The sequence below is a fragment of the Myotis nattereri genome (genome assembly GCF_964212035.1).
Source record: "Myotis nattereri genome assembly, chromosome: 5".
Taxonomy (NCBI): domain Eukaryota; kingdom Metazoa; phylum Chordata; class Mammalia; order Chiroptera; family Vespertilionidae; genus Myotis; species Myotis nattereri.
Window position 1 is genome coordinate 22,977,967 of NC_138080.1, and position 15,867 is coordinate 22,993,833.

Sequence of the window (15,867 nt, forward strand, 5' to 3'; positions counted from 1 at the left end):
GGAGCAAAGAGAAGGTGCCCCACATCCTCACCTCCCTCTCCTGGTTCCTGTTCGGGGTACTTGGGCCGCCCAAACTCCTTGCCCCAGTGTTATTGTTCTTTTTAAATAAGAAGGAAGGGGTTTTTAAAAAATATTTTTTATTGATTTCAAAGAGGAAGAGGGAGAGAGAGAGAGAGAGAGAGAGAGAGAGAGAGAGAGAGAGAGAGACAACAGTGATGAGAGGGAATCATTGATCAGCTGCCTCTGCCTCCTGCACGGGATCCCCGACTGGGGATTGAGCCCGCAACCGAGGCATGTGGTCCAATGGGTATCGAACCCACGACCTTCTGGTTCACAGGTAGATGCTCAACCACTGAGCCATGCTGGCTGGACTTTTGGTTTTTGGTGTGTTTTTTAAATCCTCACCTGAGGATATTCTTTTTCTTTTTTAAAAAAATATATCTTTATTGATTTTAGAGAGGAAGAGAGAAACATCAATGATGAGAGAATCATTGATTGGCTGCCTCCTGCACGCCCCCTACTGGGGATTAAGCCCGCAACCCGGGCATGTGCCCTTGACCGGAATCGACCCCAGGACCCTTCAATTCGCAGGCCGACGCTCTATCCACTGAGCCAAACCAATTAGGCGAGGATACTCTTTTCTTGATTTTTAGAGAGAGAGGAAGTGAGAGGAAGAGAAACAGCAATCGGTTGCCTCCCATATGCACTCCAGTCGGGGTTTGAACCCACACCTAGGTATGTTCCCTGACTGGGAACCAAATCCAAAACCTTTGGTTTATGGGACAACACTCCAACCCACTGAGCCACCCAGCCAGGGCTGAGTGGTCTTGAGCTCACTGAGAAAGCTTTCCGTTTCCCGAAGGCAGACCATGCAGCCAGGGTGGCCTCACCCTGCCACTTCACTGTACCCTGACCTCAGAAGTGGCCAAGAACAGCTGTGGGGATAAGCGTGAGGAAAGAGCTTGGGAATGTAGGACAGGGTGCCAAGGCACATGCACAAGGTTCCTTGCTACGCAGGGCAGAGTTGGAGGTGGGAAGCAAAGGGGGCCAGACTGAGGACTGGGGTTTCCCTGTACCCCATATTCTAGCACAAAACTCCTAGGGATTCAAAATGTCCATTAAAGTGTGGGGGGGGAGGGCAATGGGGGGGGGGATAAGGACAGACATGTAATACCTTAATCAATAAAGAAAAGTTTTAAAAAAGAAAAGAAATAGATTCCTAATCTGTTAAAGGCAAAGAAAGGATATTTTCAGTTACTTCAATATTGTCAGTGTTTTATTTTTATCTGAAAATTAAAAAGTATGATTTTGTATTGTATACAACCATTTCAAAGAGTAAAAAATAATTACCATGCATTCCTTATCCAAAAGAGACTTCGGGAATAGTTTTATTAAGAGTTATTTGTAGATGCCCTCACTGGTTTGGCTCAGTGGATAGAGTGTCGGCCTGCAGACTCAAGGGTCCCAGGTTCAATTCCGGTCAAGGGCATGTACTTTGGTTGCGGGCACATCCCCAGTAGGGAGTGTGCAGGAGGCAGCTGATCGATGTTTCTCTCTCATCGATGTTTCTAACTCTATCTCTCTCCCTTCCTTTCTGTAAAAAATCAATAAAATATATATATATTTTAAAAAAAGTTATTTGTAGATTATCATAATGAATAACTCATTTTTAAAAATGTCCGTTAAACCTGGCCTTCTAGGTCATTCTAAAAGCATATTTGCCATGATATGAAGAGAGAACATATTTTTAAAATTGGTTTTTAATTGTGGTAAAATACACATAAAATTTCTCATTAGTGACATTTAGTCCATTCACAATATTGTGCAGCTTTTACCACTATCTAAATTCCAGGGCTTTTTCATCACCCCAAAGGAAATCCTGCCCCCCTGAGCAGCACTCCCCATTCTCTCTCCCCAGCCTCTGGCAACCACCAATCTGCTTTCTGTTTCTATGGATTTGCCTGTCCTGGAAATTTTATATCAGTGGAATCATATAACATGTGGCCTTTTGTGTCCGGCTTCTTTCACTCAGCACAATGTTGTAGTATAAATAAGTGCTTTATTCCTTTTTATGGATGAATAATATTCCACTGTATGGATGGACCACATTTTATTTATCAATTCAGTGTTAATGGAGACATGGGTTGTTCTCACCTTTCAGAGGCAAGAATATATTTCATTTAAGTGCTTATAGTTTGATTTTATAAATGTAATAACAACAATAATAATCATCTAAAAGGAGCCACTTTAAAATGGAGCCAGAGCTGCCACCCTAAAGGAACTGCCTTTCATGTCTTTCCCTCTCAAACCTTTGGAATGTTAAAACAGAGCAAAAGCCCTGGCTGATTTGGTTCAGCATATAGAACAGCGGTTTCTCAACCTGTGGGTTGTGACCCCTCTGGGGGTCGAACAACCCTTTCACATGGGTCGCCTAAGACCATTGGAAAACACATATATAATTACATATTGTTTTTGTGATTAATCACTATGCTTTATGTTCAATTTGTAACAATGAAAATACATCCTGCATATCAGATATTTACATTATGATTCATAACAGTAGCAAAATTACAGTTATGAAGTAGCAACGAAAATAATTTTATGGTTGGGGGTCACCACAACATGAGGAACTGTATTAAAGGGTCGCGGCATTAGGGAGGTTGAGAACCACAGGGATAGAGTGTCAGCCTGTGGTCTGAAGGGTCCCAGGTTTGATTTTGGTCAAGGGCACATGCCTGGGTTGCAGCTCAATCCCCAGTAGGGGGCGAGCAGGAGGCAGCCGATCAATGATTCTCTCTCATCATTGATGTTTCTATCTCTAGCTCTCCCTTCCTCTCTGAAATCAATAAATATATATTCAAAGAAAAAAACCAACAGGACAAAATAACCTTCAGACAGGACCTAAAGCAACATTGTACCCCAAGGAACTATTTGCAAAGATAACAAGAAAGCAGATATATGACTGCTGAACAAGTGACTACAGGACTGAAAATTTAAAACATAGTTTGGAACCCTAACCGGTTTGGCTCAGTGGACAGAGCGTCGGCCTGAGGACTGAAAGGTCCCAGGTTTGATTCTGGTCAAGGGCATGTACCTGGGTTGTGGGCACATCCCCAGTAGGAATGTGTGCAGGAGGCAGCTGATTGATGTGTCTCTCTCATTGATGTTTCTAACTCTATATCCCTCTCCCTTCCTCTCTGTAAAAAATCAATAAAATATATAAAAAGAAAAACAAACAAAAAAAAAACATAGTTCGGAATTAGTATCACTATGTCAGCTCATCTGCACCAATAGAAATACATTCCTTTTGTTGCTAGAATTGTTCACCTTCCCTTTCTCATAAATTTCCCTTGCCTTTGTCTCCTAATCAGAACACTGGTTGGGTTTCTGTCTGAATCAGTGCTTCCCAAATACCTATTCTTTTGGATCTCAAATAAATGCTTGTTGCCTCTCACTTTGGCCTTCATTTCCAGGTTAACAATGTTACAATTTAGATGTATAGTATATAGGCTTTCCTTTGTACTCTTGTCCTGGATTCCACATTGAGGCAAGACTGTTTATAATTGTGTCTGTTTCTGAATTTCAAACTCAACGGCGAATGTGCAAGTCTGATTTATTTCCTTATTCCCAACATTGATGTAGGCCTAGTAAGTATCATGCAATAATAATCCTTAAGCAACTGCTGTGTGTTAAGCGCTGTTCTAGGCATGGGGTGTTGGGTATAGAGGTGAGCAAGACAAACCAAAAAGTAACATGGCTCACCTTCTATTGGGGGGAGATAGATAATATACAATCTATATATATAAAAGCGTAAGTGACCGGATGACTGAACGACTGAATGACTGGTCAGCTGGTCGCTATAATGCGCACTGACCACCAGGGGGTAGATGCTTAAAGCAGGAGCTGCCCCCTCATGGTCAGTGCGCTCCCACTGCCAACCTGCAGCGGCCCCTCCCCCTGGCCAACCTCCCACTGCCCTGATCGGCCAATCACCAGCCAGGCCGAGGGACCCCACCCATGCACAAATTTGTGCACTGGGCCTCTAGTTAAAAAATAAATATAGTGGGGCCTTGACTTACGAGTTTAATTCGTTCCACGACGGAGCTCATAACTCAAATTACTCGTATGTCAAATCATAAAGTGAAGGAGACACGTGATGCTGGGCTGCTGTTGTGGCGCTCACTATGACGTTCGCTGCGCCAACTAGCGGTGGGGTATCTGAAGCTGGCTCATAACCCGAATTTTAGCTCGCAACTCAAAGCAAAAAATCGGCCGAGAGACGGCTCGTATCTCAAAAAACTCGTTAGTCGGGACACTCGTAAGTCAAGGCCCCACTGTAAAGGCAATTGCTTATAACTGCAATACAGGGTGAGTTACAGAAAACAACAGGGTAGAGTTATGGAGAAGGGCTGTTTATGATATAGGCTAGATAACCAGGGACCACTTGTCTGAAGAAGGGGCATTTGAGCCCAGGCTTAAATAGTAGAAGCCAACCATGTAATGAGTCATTCCAGGAAGAAGGAAAGGCAAGTGTAAAGGCCCTGAGGTGGCAATACAGGGAAGCACAAGGCCAGAACAAATGCATGATCAAGGGAGAGAATGTTATGAGACCTGAGAAGTGGGCAGAGCCTTTGGCCTGGGGTAGGGAGCTTGAATTTTTCTTCTAAGTTTGGTGGAAAGCCACTGGAGGAAGGTGAAGTGGCTGGGACGAGAGTGAAGTGGACAAATGCAGAATGTTTTGAAGGCAGAGCCAACAGATGCAACAGCAATCCAATCCAGATGAATTGAAGGGGGAAGGGTGGCTGAGGGAAAGAGAGAAATTGAGGCTGACACCTAGGTTTGGGGCATGAGAATCGGAATGGGTGCGTGGCCATGCATAGGGAGGAGTAGAGTTGGAAGAAACCAAGAGTTCAGTTTGAAAGTGTTCAGTTTGACATGTCTATTAGACTGGAAACTGTTGGCTGTAAATCCCAAACCCTGGGGAAATGTCAAAGCTAGAGTTGTAAACTTGGGATACAACAGCAGAGAGATGGTGTTTAAAGCATGAGATTGGGATTTGTGAGGGTCCCGGTGCTAGCAGGAAAGAGATTGTGCGCTCAAACTGAGTAATGGATGAGAAATTAATAGAGTCGGTTTACAGAGGTGCAGGGAGACAATCAAAGCATTGTTCACACCCTGGGTTAGAAGCCAGGAGCTCATACCACGCCTTGGCCTTGGAGAGAGGGGGAAAGAGAGGAGAGAGAGAGAGAGAGAGAGAGAGAGAGAGAGAGAGAGAGAGATCAAGCTGTGCAGAGCTGCTACCTACAGTGGAGGGACACAGCCAACGTTGTCCATCTGAGGGCACATGGGATTAACATGCTGACCTCACTCTCCTCTCCCCATTAGCCAACCCCAATGGCAGCCAGAGGGGAAAGAACCTGTGGCTGTAGGTGAACAGAAGTCTGAAAAGGGGTGCTCTGGAGGTAGGAGGAAAGCCAGGAGATGTGGTGTTCCTGGAGATCAAGGAGCTAGAGAGGAAGTCAGAGGGGAGCCAGTGGCTGGGTCTGACAAGTGAATATCATCAGCGTCCTTGGATGGAGAAAGCTCAGTGGGATGGGGGACCAAGAGCAGAATTAGCATGGCAGGAGGAGGGCCAGAGGTGATACAACCAAGAGGCCGCTATAGAGACAACTCTTCCCAGAAGCACAGCTTTATTTTTATTTATTTTTTCAGAAGCACAGCTTTAATCCTCATCACCTCTCAAGAAAACTGAGCCTTGGAGAAGGCGAGTACCTTGCTCAGGTTATGAGTGAGATGGAACCCAGGTGAGCCCAATTCCAATTAGGCCAATGGGGTCAGAGGGAAGAAGGAGGTCAGATGGTCAGAGGGAGGAGAGCAGTAGTTTGAGATTGCAACCCAGGTTGCAATGAGAGAGTGGAAAGAGAGGGGAGTGGCCAAGGAAGGCAGAGTTGGGGGAAGGAATGATCAGAGTTGGGCAGATTATTGGGGGTTTCTGAGGCTGGGTAGCCCTACCACTTTCTCTAGGTAATTATAGCTTTCTTCCTGGTCACCCTAGAATGGTCAGGGCAGGAGGGCGGATTTGGAGAGAGCCTGGGGAAAAGAATAGACAATGTCCCTGGAAGTAGATCTCCCAGGGGGAGGGCCAGGATCTGGCCCTAGCTTCAGGGAGCTGCTACCTCCTGCAAGCCTGGATCCCTCTCTGGGTCTTCCTAGATGCCTGAGCCCAAGATGACTGCCTTTCAAACGCAGTCACCCTGCTGAACGACGGGCGCACCGGGCCTGTCCCTCCTTCCTCCCTCGGTCTGGGAATGCAGTTGGCCAAGGACGCTTTGAGGACTTTTCCGGGAGAAGGTGAAGGGAAGAAGCCTCTTAGCTTGGCGCGAGTGGCCACCGCTGGGAGCCTAGCTGAGCCCAGGAACTTGTCGCCCATGCTCCTGGCGCCCCCTCCAGCCTGAGATGTGCGCCGCAGGGGTGGAACGTGATGGACAGCCCGGAGGCCAGGGGCGTCGCTGCTCTCTGGCACCGGCTGGGCGGGGGCTGGCAAGGCCCCAGGACGATGTCTTCCGGGGATACCCCTACCAGAGGGCCAGTGGCTCAGAGGCCCAGCTCGGCGTATGGCTGGGGCCACGCCTCCAGGGACATGGGGATGAAAAGGTGCCAGGGTGGCGCCCAGTGTGTGAAACGGCACCCAAACTGCCCCCTTCCCCCAGGTAGTGGATGGAGTCTAGGGAAGTCCAGTGCCCTGAGCTGACCCGAAACGCGTCTTTGGACAAAACCCGGTGCCCCGCGGAGGCGCTCTGGCCCGAGGGCGGGGCCAGGGCGGAGCCCGAGCCCTCCGGGCAGGTGCAGGGGGAGGTGCCCGGCCCTGCCCTGCCCCGAGGGGCCGTTCTCGGAGGCCAGAGGCGGGTCAGAGAAACGGCCGGTGCGGGCGACGCCCTGGAACCCGCGGGCGGAGACTTCGGCCACAGGTGCCGCGCAGGGCACTGTGTCCCAGCCGTGGGTATCAAAACTCTCGCGCTGGAAACTCAGGCTTCTGGGCTGCTCTCAACTCTCAATTCCCGACACCGAGGCTCCCAGGCCGGAGAGTGGCGCCCTGGGGTCGCCCGAAGAGCGGGGCCGAGAGCCCCCGGGGTCAGACAGCGAAGTCCCTGGGCCTGTGGCAGGACAGGTCACAGCGGTGCCCGGACCAGGCGGCGAGGACCCGGTGCCCTCTGCAGAGCAGGACGCGGAGACCCCCGGGCCAGCTAGCGAAGTCCTCCAGCCATCGGTGGGGCAGGGCGCGGAGCTCCCGGGCCATGCCCACCTGGGAGCTGTGAGACTCCTGGGCCAGGCAGCGACGACTCGGAGCCAGCGAAGCGCCGCGGGTCCGGGGGCAGTGTACGAGTCAGGGTCCCGGGACCTCTTCCTCCGGGTTAGACTCGGAAGCTCCCCAGCAGCGTTTTCTACTGCGCCCGGAGACTCCCCCTAACAGCGCCCAGATCAGCTGCTCATGGAGACGCCCATCGAGCGCGAAATCCGCCGCAGCTGCGAACGTGAGGAAAGCCTGCGCCGGAGGCGGGGACTGAGCCCAGGCCGCGCCGGCCGCGAACTCGTGGAGCTGCGCTTGCGGCCGGTGCTCAGCCTGCCAGGCCCGGGCCCCGCGCTCCCGCGTGCCTTGGAGCGCGCGCGGGCGGGCGCGCAGATGCAGCGAGACATCGAGCGGGAGGCTCACCGGCAGGCGGCGCTAGCGCGCCCCGCGCCCCCGGAACCGCGCCCCCGGCCGCCTCCGCAGCCGCTGGGCGAGCTCAAACGCTTCTTCGAGGCCGCGGGTGGGTGCGACTCCTCGCCCGCAGCGGAGGACGGCGCGGGCCCGCAGCGGCTGCGGGAGCCGGGAAGCCTGTCGCATTTGGCGGTGCAGAGCCGGTGCCCGGTGCTGGCCCGCGCACCGCCGCCCATCGCGCCGTCGCTGCTGGAGCAGGAGGTGCGCGAGGCGCAGGAGCGCGAGCGGGAGCTGCAGCGCCAGAGGCTTAGCGTCTATGGCACCGCCGAGGTCAAGGAGCCCGCGCCGAGCCTAATGGGTAAGCCACCCGCGCCGGGACGCCGGGGCTCCCCAGGGCTCCAGCCGCTCTCACTGACTGCCCAACTCCAGTGGCCCCTTTTCTGGCTCTCTGGGGGTTTTCCCCTGGTTCCCAGATACCTGGAGCCCCCTCTCAACTTTCCGTTCCCTGTTCACCCCTTCTGGGCTGCCCACTCTCTGTGCTTCACTCCCTAATGGGAGTGGTCATCCCAGGTACACCTCACCTAGGATCGTGGTGGGGGAAGGGAAGATTCCAGATGTCTTCCCGTTTTGGGGGGGTCCCAGGGGACCCTGCCTGGGTTCCACCACTCCCGGATCATTCTGAATTTTCGCGCCCCTGCCTCCCCACTCTGGGTTTGCGTCCCTCCTCCCTCAGAATAGAGGCTTCCAGGAGACGGTGTGTGTGTGTGTGTGTGTGTGTGTGTGTGTGTGTGTGTGTGAACACCTGTGTGTATTTAAGGGGTGCGGCCTGCCTCCTTTGTCCCGGCGCCTCCAGCTGGTGAGAGGAGGAGCGACCCCGGCTGAGTGCCCCTTTCCCCGCAGCGATCAGGGGCGATGGAAAGCTGGCGGTGATCTGGCCTCCCCGCAGAAAGGCTTCCGAGAACGGCCTGGAGCAGGTGGGTTCTCCTTTATCACCGTCTTTCCCCCACCACACGCCCCCGCGGCACCAGGACGCCGGGCCGAGGAAAGCGCATCCCCGCGCCCCCGGGGACGTCCCTCTGGGGAGGACACAAAGTTCCGGGAGCGGCTCCGGGCCGAGGAGGAGGTGGTCCTGGGGCCCAACCCGCCCCACCCCACTCCTGGGTGTTCTGACTGGCCCTTCTTCCCAGGAGGAGCGGAAGCCTTGAGGTTAGAGCAGGCTGGGATCCCCGGCCGAAAGTCACATGCCCGTCAGAGGACCGGACAAGAGGAGCCCACGCGTGCTCTCGGGATAAGCAGACGTCCCGAAGAGGGACCCGCGGTCTGCGCTAGGGAAGATGAAGCCTACCGGCCCATCCTTGAACTTCATTTTGTGAAATTGATTCGTTTCTGCTACAAAACTGTTATTTTCCATTGGCAAATACCACTACAACAACCTAACCAATGAAACGGTCCAGCCCTTCTCCACCCAACTGGAAACCGAGCGAGCCTCTCCCTCCGGTCTTGACCAGGGGCACCGTTTCGGCTTCCCCATTCCCCAATAAAGTCCCTTCTTGCTGGGCAGTGCAGGCTATTTCATTCTGGGTCCTCTAGGTCTGGGTGAGGCGGGGCGTGGCGAGCGGAGCAGGAGGCGCCGATGCCGACGGTAAGGCGGAATGTGCCCTTATCGCCCGGTTCCTGGGCTGCTGGTCCCACACGGCCCTGCCCGGGTCCTTCTGCCCCCTGGCGGCGCGGGCGCAGACTGCGGCATTCGGATCAATGACCTCACGCCCTCCTTTTCCAGACTTCGTCAACATTTATTGGTGCCAGCAGCATGCTCTGCGCTGGGCGCTGGCTAGACAGAAGTGATAAGAGGTTGTTCCTGCCCTTGGGGTGTAAACAATAACTACAAAAGGAGGAGAAAAAGGAAAAAAAATGAGGGTACAATCTCCTTCGCAGGGCACACAAGGCCAGTGATAGCAAACCTCACATGCCTGTGGCCCCAGGCAATGTGAAGGAGAGAGATGAGGGGTGCTTGAAAACAAATGCCTAGGTTCAACGGGCTGGTAAGTGTTCCTCCAACACAGCAGTGCTACCAGTGAGTGGGTTAAGTGGTGCCAGAGCTTCTGCTTCCCAAAAGCAATGGAAACTGGGACTTTAAAAGAGAACCTACCAAACTTTAAATAATTGTGACTATTTAGAAAACTTTTAAAATAGTGTGCGTGTGTGTGTGTGGACAGCAAGCAACACCTGTCTGCAATAGGGCTTGTGGTTCATTCTCTCTGTTCCCCTTGAATGGACCTGAAGTTCTGTGAACACCCCAAGTCTCTGCAGTTACATTCTATGGTTGTAGTGTCCCAGCTTCTTAGGGTGCAGTGAGACTCAGAAACGGTTGAGACTCAGGGAACATTTTTAGAATCATTGTTTAAACTGGATTTGCCCAACTCTGTATACTCTGAGTCTAGCAACAGGCTGGAACCTGCATAGGGACAACAAACGGTTAACGAAGGATGGGAGAATGCTTGCTCACACAGCATTGCTCGCCAACAGCAGCTCAGCCCACCACCTGACCCCATCATCAGCACACTGACCTCGTACTTGACAGTCACTCTGGGAGGTCGAGAGAGAAAGGCAGGAAGGGCAGCAATGCCAAGGTGGAAATGGAAACACCCAGAGCCAGTTCTTAATTCCCAGAAGGGCAGCTAAGAACTAAGCATGTAAAGAGTTGACAGGGTGGCTTAAGAATGGACCTTGTTTCTTAAATGTTCCTGCAAGTTAAAATCACCAGAGGCACCCTATGCCAAGCAAATCAGAATCTGAGGGAGGCCGTGGCATCAGTAAAGCTCCCCAGGTGCTTCCAACATGGAGCCAAGTTTGAGAGCCATGATGTAGATATAGGCCACAAGTTCTCAAAGTAAGCTGGCACTGCTTGGGAACTTGTTAAAAACACACACGCTTGCCCTAACCGGTTTGGCTCAGTGGATAGAGCGTTGGCCTGCAGACTGAAGGGTCCCAGGTTCGATTCCAGTCAAGGGCACATGTCCAGGTTACCGGCTTGATCCCCAGTGGGGAGTGTGCAGGAAGCAGCTGATGAATGATTCTCGCTCATCATTGATGTTTTCTATCTCTCTCTCCCTCTCCCTTTCTCTCTGAAGTCAATAAAAATAAATAAAATTATAAAAAAAACACACACACATGCTTGGGCCCTATCCCAAACTTGATCAAAACTTCCATGTAATTCTCAGGGATGCTAAAGTTGGAGAATCATGGGTGTAGACAGTTCTCCAGGAACAGGACCCAGGAAATGTTTCCTTCCTCTCCCAGTGCTGCCATCACCCACTGGAAACCTTTAGTCTGAAGTGGCCTGTGTACTTGCCTTATGAGAGACAGTCTAAAGCTGCATGTGGCTAATCAGAATTGAGATGTACTGTAAGTATAAAATACCAGATTTCAAAGGCTTAGTACCAAAAAAGGGGAGGATGTCTCATTAATACTTTATTTTTAAAAATATTTTTATTGATTTCAGAGAGGAAGGAGAGAGAGAGAAAGAGAGGAGAGAGAGAGAGAGAGAGAGAGAGAGAGAGAGAGAGAGAGACCCACAACCCAGGTATGTGCCCTGACCGGGAATCAAACAGTAACCTTCTGGTTCATAGGTCGAAACAAATACTGAGCCAAGCTGGCCGGGCTCATTAATAATTTCTTACATTGATTATATGTTGAAATAATATTTTGGAGATGCTGAGTCAATTAAAATTTCACTAAAATTAGTCTGGCCTTTAAAAAAAATGTGGCTACTAGAAATTTTGAAATTACACATGACTCACACTTTATATTTCTATCGAACCAGGCTAGTCTATAGAGTTTTACAGCTGAGTGCTTCAGAAACCCTTTGAATTCATTCGGACCTGGGCTGTGGATTAAAAAATCCTTCATACAATCAGAAATTGTCACCAAAAAAAAGAGCCCCATCCTCCAATTCTGATTCACTTAACCCCTCATCCGTTTGTGTCATCTGTAAAGTGGGGCTTATAAATACAATGCGCCAGGGATGATTAGGTAAGCGAGTGGCTTGCTCAAAGCATTAAAGCAGGACTCTAGGTCTCTCCTCCGACTCTGAAAATGCAGGGTTGGAGGGGACCAAAAGGCATTTCTTAGTTTAAAGGGGGTAACTGGCAGCTGAGTGACACATGGCCAGGAACGGCACCCCTCACCTCGCAAGGGACCAGTTGCGATGACAAGAACCCAGCTCAGGCCCAGGCTCCGCTACTTGCTCGCCGAAGCTTTGAACAGGTGAGTCCAACGGTCTGAGCCCGGGTTTCCCCTCCAGTCCAAGGTTGGGTGAGGCTTTGGAGATGCAAAGTGGTAGTTCTTGGCGGCTCTCCCACCGCACCTGCGCCCAGGACACACCGTGGCGTTCTGCGACCTACCCGGTCCGGGACCCAAAAGCTAGAAGATCTGATCTTGGCTCTTAGGAAACTAATCAAGAGCTCTTATCCGGGGGCACATCTGGAAACAAGGTGTTTTACGCTACAAAGAAATCACTTCCGGGTCAAAGTAGGCAAGTGGGCGTGACCCTGGGGGTCCCTTCTCACACATACATCCCCCCCCTCCCCGCCCCCAACGGGCGTTGAGTCTCCCGGCTACCAGGCTACCCGAAAGTTGCGGTTTTCTGGGTTCCGGTAGTTGACAAGCACCGCTACTTCCCTTTTTGCTGCACGTACGCCTTTGCACATGCCCAGAGCTCTGCTCCGCCGGTCCACGGAACACGGTTTTATTACAAAAAACTACATTTCCCAGAAGACTGCGCGAGTAGGCGGGGCTTCGTCGCCCGAGAGGAGGGGAGCGGCGCTCGAGTGGACTCTGAGTTTGTGACCTCTTTCTTTTATTTAACACAAAAATGGTGTATCCGCACGCAGGGCCCCGCGGCCGGGGCAGACCCAGTGCGGATGGACCAGGGCGGCCTGGCCCCTTAGAAGGTGAGGCCGAGCTGCCCTTGGAGAACGAGTGAGCCCCTCCCTGCCCTGCCCCTCTCCTGGAGTTTGGAACTGTCAAGCTTCAGCTCCTACCCGCTCCCCGGTTCAAGACCCCTGTGTGTCCCACGTTGTGGGCCCGGCCGCGCTCGGGGACCGGGCCGGGCCTGCCTGTCCTGTGAGGATTTGCACCAGCAGGTCGGTGGCTAGCATGTGAGATGGCTCCTCGAAACCGATGGTCAGCAGCTGCTGGTAATCTCCGGACGGCTGCGGGCACAAAATCCTGCGGGCCCAGGACAGACAGGGCTGGACGTGAGCGCCCTCTGCTTCTCGGGAGCCTCTCCCCTCGGGTGAGGGGCTGGGACTGAAAGAGGCTTTGTTTCAGCTGGTGGGGGAAAGTGGTTTCCTTGTTGATGAGAAGCCTAGGGTACTGGTTCTGGGAGGCTGAACTAGGCATCCCTCATTTGACCAATCATCTAGCTGCTGTGTGCCCTTGGGCAGGCAACCTCTCTGGGCACCTGTTTCCTTCTTTGTAAAAATGGGCTAGTTACTTAGTATAGACCTAAATGGGTTTTACATAAAGCAGTTTTCAGAACATAATAAAATGTTATGGTTGTTACCAAGGGGAACAATGTTGTGGGGGGGGATAGATGGTCTTTGGTATGGTTCTGCCCCTCCCTCCAGAGCCCACGCCCGCCTTGCCATGGCCGTAGCTCCTACCAGGAATAAAGGTCATCCTCAGCTGGTCCTAGGGGCACCCATCGGCCGATGGACCACAGCTTCTGAATCTGGGGACAAGAATTGGCCGGACTCTTGCCTGTGTCTTCCCATGTATCTCGATAGCACAGGAAGTAGCTGGGAGGGGAAGAGGCAGCAATTACGAGTGAGCAGTTTTCTAGCTTCTTCTGTTAAGGGCTTTAATTTTGAAGGTGAGGTAGAAACTCATCAGAAGTTGCCTTCAAGTTCTCAGCTAGGGATGTGACACAATACTGAGGCCTCTTCTCTCTGCCAGACTACTTTTAAGATGAGGACTTTTATTTTGATTGGGGGATGAATTTTTTAAAAGGCAAGGATGGCCTTTCAAAGGTCCTTGGTTTCCTGTTTGACTTTCCACACCTTAGTGGTGGTGGTGGTAGTGGTGGTTCGGAGGCCCATACTGTCATTCTCCATAGAGGGGTTAGGGACTTTGATTCTGGTAAGGGGACTCACTAATCCACATGGGAATCTTGCCCCCGGCTGCTGGGGTCTGGGGTAGTTTCCAGGTTCCAGCGCATCTTCTTATAGAGGTACCGGGGGAAGCGGCTGGTGGTGTAGGCAGCAGGGGCACAGTATCTGAAGATGGACACCTCGTGGGAAGGACTGATGGAGAACCTCCCACAGAAGAAACAGGAGATGCTGGGAAGAGATGGGAGAGTGGGGAAGGAGGTTGTGCCCCAGACCCTTCTACTCTCTACCAATCCCAGTCTCCCACCCTATTACCTTAGGGGGTCTGTCTCTTCCAGTTCCACAAACCCAAACGATGCATACATGAGCACCAGCTGTTCCAGTCGCAGGGTCAGCTGTTGGGAGATCTCCAACAGCTGCATGGAAGAGGAGGCATCATAGTATTAGCTGGCCTACCAGGAGCACCTGCCCCTCTACCTCCCTCCCCGAGGCCTGAGGGATGACGAAAGGGGCATGGGGTTTAGGGAACTGCCCCCACACACCCCCTTTCGAACCAGCTCCTGCAGAGCTCCATAGATGGGAGGCACACTCCTTGCAGCTGCCTCCAGGTACAGGAAGTAGGGCTCACACATTTTTAAGAAGGTGGGCATGGCCTTTGCCAACTGTTCCTTCTGAACTCGGTCCCTGCTGAAGGGAGAAGAAGACCTTTGCATAGGATCTCTTATCACCCCTCATTTCTCCCATTCTACTCAGCCTCCCACTTTTATCCCTGGTCTGGACCTTGGGTACACCCTCTCCACCCTCACCCCCCACCCCCACTCCAGATCTTTCTTTGTCAGAGCATCTTCCAGGACAACCTGCATCACAGCTATTTGGAACACCTGGTAAAATGCTGACACCTGAGTCCCATGGCTTATTTTTGCAGGTGGGACCGGGAAACCTAGGGTTTAAACAGCCCCCCAGAATCAGTCTCTTTGGGCTGCAATCACATTCTCTTTTTTGGTCTCAAACTAGTAACCAGTGGACCAAATCTGGATCAGATGGGTTTTGTTTAGCCTGCCCAGGATCCAAAACCTAAGCCTTCTGTTAAAAAAACAAAAAAAGTCCTAGATATTTGGCAAACTGGGGCCCAATAGCAGGTACTCCCTAACCAGGGGTGGGCAAACTTTTTGACTCGAGGGCCACAATGGGTTCTTAAACTGGACCGGAGGGCCGGAACAAAAGCATGGATGGACTGTTTGTGTGAACTAATATGAATTCAAAGTAAACATCATTACATAAAAGGGTACGGTCTTTTTTTTTTTTATTTTTTTTTTTTAGTTTTATTCATTTCAAGCGGGCCGTAGTTGCCCACGGCTGCACCCCAAATAGTACACAGCCCTCATCACTCTTCCAAATTAGATTCCTAATCAGCTAGATTCATTCATTGCCTCTAGCTCCTAATGCTTTTAAAGTTTGCAACTCTGGTGTGTGCCACCTGCCGGAATCCAGTCACCCCTCTCCTGTTTCCTTATGTACGGGACGGGACCCTGGGACTCTGTCCAGCACTACCTGTAGAGCAAGTAGCTTTGGAAATCATCCGCCTTCTTGAGCAGGTAGCGGAGTTGTTCCGTGATGGGACTGAACAGGGTGTCCAAGGGTAGGCGAGGAGGTGTGGGGCCCAGGCCCGGGGCCAGAGGTTCTGGGGAAGGCGTGGAAGGGGAGGTCTTGGGCAGTTGCCCCTGGACATCCTCCGGTTCCACTTGGGCTGGGTCCCCAGGTCGGCTAGAGGGCGCTGACCACGAGGGGTCTCCGCAGGGCTGAGCCCCAGGTTCCATGTCGTCCTGGGGCAGCTTTTCCCCAGTGCCGCCGGGGAGGATCGGCTCCACGAACCACTGCTCCGAAGCCATTGTGGAGCTGGAGGAAGGGATCTGAGACCTTTAAGTCTATATACCCCGGTTGGCCAAGGGTTCGACCCCGCCTGGGAACCTCCGATTCGCCCTGGAGGGGAGCGCAGCACCGTCCACTCCTGCCTCGACCGCTCTGCCAGCGGCGGAGCACCGCGCGGACTTCACCTCG

General features: G+C 52.1%; 2 protein-coding genes across 3 annotated transcripts; one reads left to right on the forward strand and one right to left on the reverse strand.

Annotated features, from left to right (window-relative positions):
• Nucleotides 1–6,542: 6,542 nt before the first annotated feature.
• Nucleotides 6,543–9,258, forward strand: MISP3 (MISP family member 3). Of its 2 annotated transcripts, none has more exons than XM_081093075.1 (3): nt 6,543–8,057; nt 8,600–8,673; nt 8,887–9,258. In XM_081093075.1, the coding sequence occupies exons 1-3, from the start codon at nt 7,490–7,492 to the stop codon at nt 8,902–8,904; spliced, it is 660 nt and encodes a 219-aa protein (XP_080949201.1). In that variant the 5' UTR covers nt 6,543–7,489; the 3' UTR covers nt 8,905–9,258. The 2 variants fall into 2 exon arrangements, 1 of the variants encoding a protein (XP_080949201.1); XR_013996096.1 differs by having other exon boundaries at nt 6,988–8,057; nt 8,517–8,673.
• Nucleotides 9,259–12,613: 3,355 nt separating this feature from the next.
• Nucleotides 12,614–15,801, reverse strand: LOC308520649 (UPF0575 protein C19orf67 homolog). Its single transcript, XM_081093264.1, has 6 exons — nt 15,361–15,801; nt 14,352–14,496; nt 14,125–14,225; nt 13,855–14,040; nt 13,366–13,500; nt 12,614–12,928 (listed from the first exon to the last, which is right to left on the reverse strand). Exons 1-6 carry the CDS (start codon nt 15,696–15,698, stop codon nt 12,754–12,756), a joined length of 1,080 nt encoding a protein of 359 aa, XP_080949390.1. The 5' UTR covers nt 15,699–15,801; the 3' UTR covers nt 12,614–12,753.
• Between the last annotated feature and the right edge of the window lie 66 nt (nt 15,802–15,867).

What these genes read in the sequence shown, in the direction of transcription:
- LOC308520649 (XM_081093264.1), bottom strand. Translation starts at nt 15,698, where the DNA reads ATGGCTTCGGAGCAGTGGTTCGTGGAGCCGATCCTCCCCGGCGGCACT. An exon ending in GAAGAGACAGACCCCCTAAG is followed by an intron (nt 14,041 to 14,124) that starts GTAATAGGGTGG and finishes ATCTCTTCCCAG; the next exon opens with CATCTCCTGTTTCTTCTGTG. An exon ending in GAGGATGACCTTTATTCCTG is followed by an intron (nt 12,929 to 13,365) that starts GTAGGAGCTACG and finishes CTGGGCCCGCAG; the next exon opens with GATTTTGTGCCCGCAGCCGT.
- MISP3 (XM_081093075.1), top strand. Translation starts at nt 7,490, where the DNA reads ATGGAGACGCCCATCGAGCGCGAAATCCGCCGCAGCTGCGAACGTGAG. An exon ending in GCCCGCGCCGAGCCTAATGG is followed by an intron (nt 8,058 to 8,599) that starts GTAAGCCACCCG and finishes CTTTCCCCGCAG; the next exon opens with CGATCAGGGGCGATGGAAAG.